The sequence below is a fragment of the Nannospalax galili genome, unplaced genomic scaffold (genome assembly GCF_000622305.1).
Source record: "Nannospalax galili isolate Female #2095 unplaced genomic scaffold, S.galili_v1.0 scaffold484, whole genome shotgun sequence".
NCBI lineage: Eukaryota > Metazoa > Chordata > Mammalia > Rodentia > Spalacidae > Nannospalax > Nannospalax galili.
This window is the reverse complement of record NW_008350788.1, coordinates 83,282-86,773: the sequence shown is the minus strand read 5'-3', so window position 1 is coordinate 86,773 and position 3,492 is coordinate 83,282. Positions and strand designations below refer to the sequence as shown.

Here is a 3,492-nt window from a genome sequence, read left to right as displayed (position 1 = left end):
GCCTAAATGTAGCATCATTTTCTTGTTCTTTCATGCTGGCACTTCGAAGTAAAGTGCAGTGAGGATAGTGGGAAATTGCTGAGAGACCACCTGAATCTCAGGTTCCAGGGACTGGGGTGGTTTCACTTACCCAAAGAAGAGAAGAGTAGCGCAGCCAGGATAGGACTGGGACTGGAAGAGGGAGCCCCAGGAGCCATGGCTAGGGCAGGGGCTAGGGCCCAGAGCATCTGTGGAGAGTGTGGGGAACTGAGAGGGGGTTCCTGGAACCTGCTTAAAATCCCCTGGGGCTCCATCATGAGGGGGCTGTCCTGAGCCAGTAACCAATTGCAGCCTGGCATGTGCAATTGAGAGGTGGTGGGGAGGGGGGCAGGGGGCAGGGAGCAGAAGGGGCATTGTATACTCTGGGTGGAGGGGTGGGGGGGGACACATACCACCCCATACACAGAGGGCTTTGTATCTACTGACCTCCCCCTACCCTAGGCTGGAATGTTGGGGGGGGTGAGGGAGAGGGACAGAAAAAAGGACAGACATTTCTGTGGGATAGATAAGCAGGGAAGCCTAAATCCAAAGGCCATGGAAAGGGATTCCTTCTTAGCTTCCTTGTCTGAGAGCCCTAGGACTTAGAGGCAAGTTCCTCTCAGAGAACTCCCAAATTAGGATGTCCCTTATTAGTTTGAGTACCATGAGCTGCACTATAGACTACTTCAGATGACCAGGTCCTTTGGGAATAACTTTTTCTATCTCTCTGCATCCTGGGAGATTCTCCTCAGGTAGAAGCTTTTCTCTGCTGGAAAACTTCCAGGGAAGAAGCCGCAGACTGTTCCTTCATTGTTAGGAAACCCTTCGATGCCTTGTGATGCAGTTTAAGTAAAGCTCAGTTTAGAGCAAGACAGCAACACTGTACTGCATGCTGGTTATATATAAAGTATGGGAATGCCAGTATTTGAATAATAGTAATTTGGTTCTTCCTTCAAGTTCAAAATCTAGTTTGAGGAGGCAGAGGAGGGGCCAGAAGACAAGCTCATCAGCAGCCAATTATGATAAACTACGATTTGTTTTACTAATAAACAAAACGTTGGGAGTACCACACTCAGCCACTGCAACAGTAAGGTTAGTTCTATGAAAGATAGCTTTCACTTAATAAATGAAGTTCAGAGGAAGAGGCAGTCAGGTCTAGGAGGCAATGTTATATACGGACCTTGAAGGAGGACTGCCATTTTGAAAAGGGGAATGGTTAGGGAGCATGGCCAGATAGAACAGCAAGAATAGAAGAGAGGTGAAAAGAACGTGTGTGTGTGTGTGTGTGTGAGACGCGACTGTGAAACTCTGAGCATGCTTCTAGCAGATAACGTTCCATACACCTTTGATTTGATTTGGGGGGGCACGAAAGGGTACAGTAGGAAACAAATCTGAACAGGAAGGTTGAGGGCCTTAAATGACAGACTAAAGAGGCTGGATTGAATCTGGTACATTGTAAAGCAGCTCCTAAAGATTTGAGGGGCTGGAGAGATGGCTCAGCAGTTAAGAGCACATACTATTCTTGTAATGGACCTGAGTTTGGCTCCCAGCACCCATGTCAAATGGCACACAATTGTCTGTAACTCCAGCTCTAGGTGATCCAATGCTCTATTCTGGACTCCATGGGTACCTGTACTTACACACGCTCGTACTCCCCCCTCCCCCAAAGATTTGGGAAGTGGAGTTAGAGATGGGAAAGTCAGCTGTAGTTTATGCCTGTAATCCTAGCACTTGCGAGAGAAAAGCAAGGAGCATCTGGAGTTCAAGGCCAACCTGAAGAGACAAAGAGATGTTCAGAATATGTACATTACCAGAGTTCAGTTCTAAGACAAATCTGGCCAGCAAAGCCTTTCAGAGTTGTCCGGATTGCCTCTCTACCTAGGATCATCAAAAATGATTATGTTCTTCATTGAAAATGCCATTTTCTCTTCTCTTCCATTTCTCTCACTTTAGACCTTAGACTCTGTTTCTTCCTGCGTATTTTAAAGATAAACTGTGTTGATAAACAGCTTGGCTTAATGTTTGCTCTGAATTTCAACCTGGCTTTTTGAATTTCTGTCAGCTATAGCATACATTCTAGTACTTGAGTGAAGTCTTTGTTGTTTCAGCTTGTTTGTCTGTTTGTGTGTTTAAGACAGGTTCTCCATATGTACCCCTGGTTGATCTGAACACACTATTTTGATCAGGCTGGCCTGGAATATGTGGTGATCAGCCTCCTGAGTGCTGAGATTACAGGCATGTACCCCCATGCCAAGCTTGTTTCAGCTTATGAGACAGTATAGGCACATCTATATAAAGCCAAGAGTCTCTTGGTAACTGCCTTGCACCTTAGACCATAATTCTGGGTGAGTTTGGTGATTAATATTAGATTTTGGTAATGGAGCTCTAAATAGTGTTTGATCATAAATTCCATGGGCAAAAATCATCATGAGTAAATGTTTAAAGGATGTAGTCAATAGTCCTACCTAACCTTACCTCCTCCCACTTTCTCCTGTCTTTTTTTTTTTTTGGTCTTTTTGAAGACAGGGTCTCCTTGTAGCCCCAGCTGTCCTGGAACTCATTATGTAGACCAGGCTGGCCTCACAAAGATCCACCTCCCTCTGCCTCCCAAGTGCTGGGATTAAAGGCATGAGCCACCACAACTGGCCCTTCAAGATTTTTGTTTGTTTGTTTTGTCTTTTTGTGTCAGGGTCTCCCTATAGCCCAGCTGCCCATCTGGCTTAGAACTCACTATGTGGACCAGGCTGGCCTCGATCTCAGAGCTCTGCCTGCCTCTGCCTCCGGAGTACTGGGATTAAATATGTGTGCCACTATGCCCCGCTAGATTTTACTTAAAAAATTTTTATTATTATTTTTTTATGTGTATGAGTGTATTGTGTGCATGTGAGTGCACCCGTGTCGTGCAATGCCACGGGGGTCAGAAGGGGGCGTCGGATTCCCCTGGAACTGGAGTTAAGGACGATTCGTAGTCACCATGTGGGTGTTGGGACTCGAACCTGGGTCCTCTGCAAGAGCCAGCTGTCCTGCAACTCACTATGTAGACCAGGCTGGCCTTGAACTCACAGAGACCCGCTTGCCTTTGCCTCCCAATGCTGGGATTAAAGGCGTGTGCCACCACGCCCGGCAACAATAATTTTTTAAAGTAGGTTTCTTCCTATCTCTGGAGACTGGCCTCAAACTCATGATCCTCTTCCCTCAGTCTACCAAGTGAAACATTTTTTGAGGTGTCCATCACTGATTATTTTGCTGCAATCCTAAAGATGAAGGCAATTCCTATACAGGATAGTGGGTTGGATGAGAAAACCTCTAAGGTTCCTTCCAATTCCTAAAGTCCATGGGAGTGCATTTCCTTGTCAAGCTACAAAAATGCAAATAGCTTTATTCCTTTGCTGCAGAGGGGAAAAAAGAAAATTTGTGCTATTTAAATCCTGAAGGGAACAAAGCAGGAGAGTGCTAAATATAAATGAGATCTGA

General features: G+C 45.7%; 1 protein-coding gene across 1 annotated transcript in view; it reads right to left on the bottom strand.

Moving 5' to 3' along the window:
* Mpz (myelin protein zero) overlaps positions 1 to 3,492 on the bottom strand; it is a 9,174-nt gene that overhangs the window by 5,555 nt on the left and 127 nt on the right. The window contains exon 2 of the mRNA XM_008847981.2: positions 131 to 227. Within this exon, the coding sequence (XP_008846203.1) occupies positions 131 to 227 (97 nt within the window). The remainder of the gene's footprint in view (positions 1 to 130; positions 228 to 3,492) is intronic.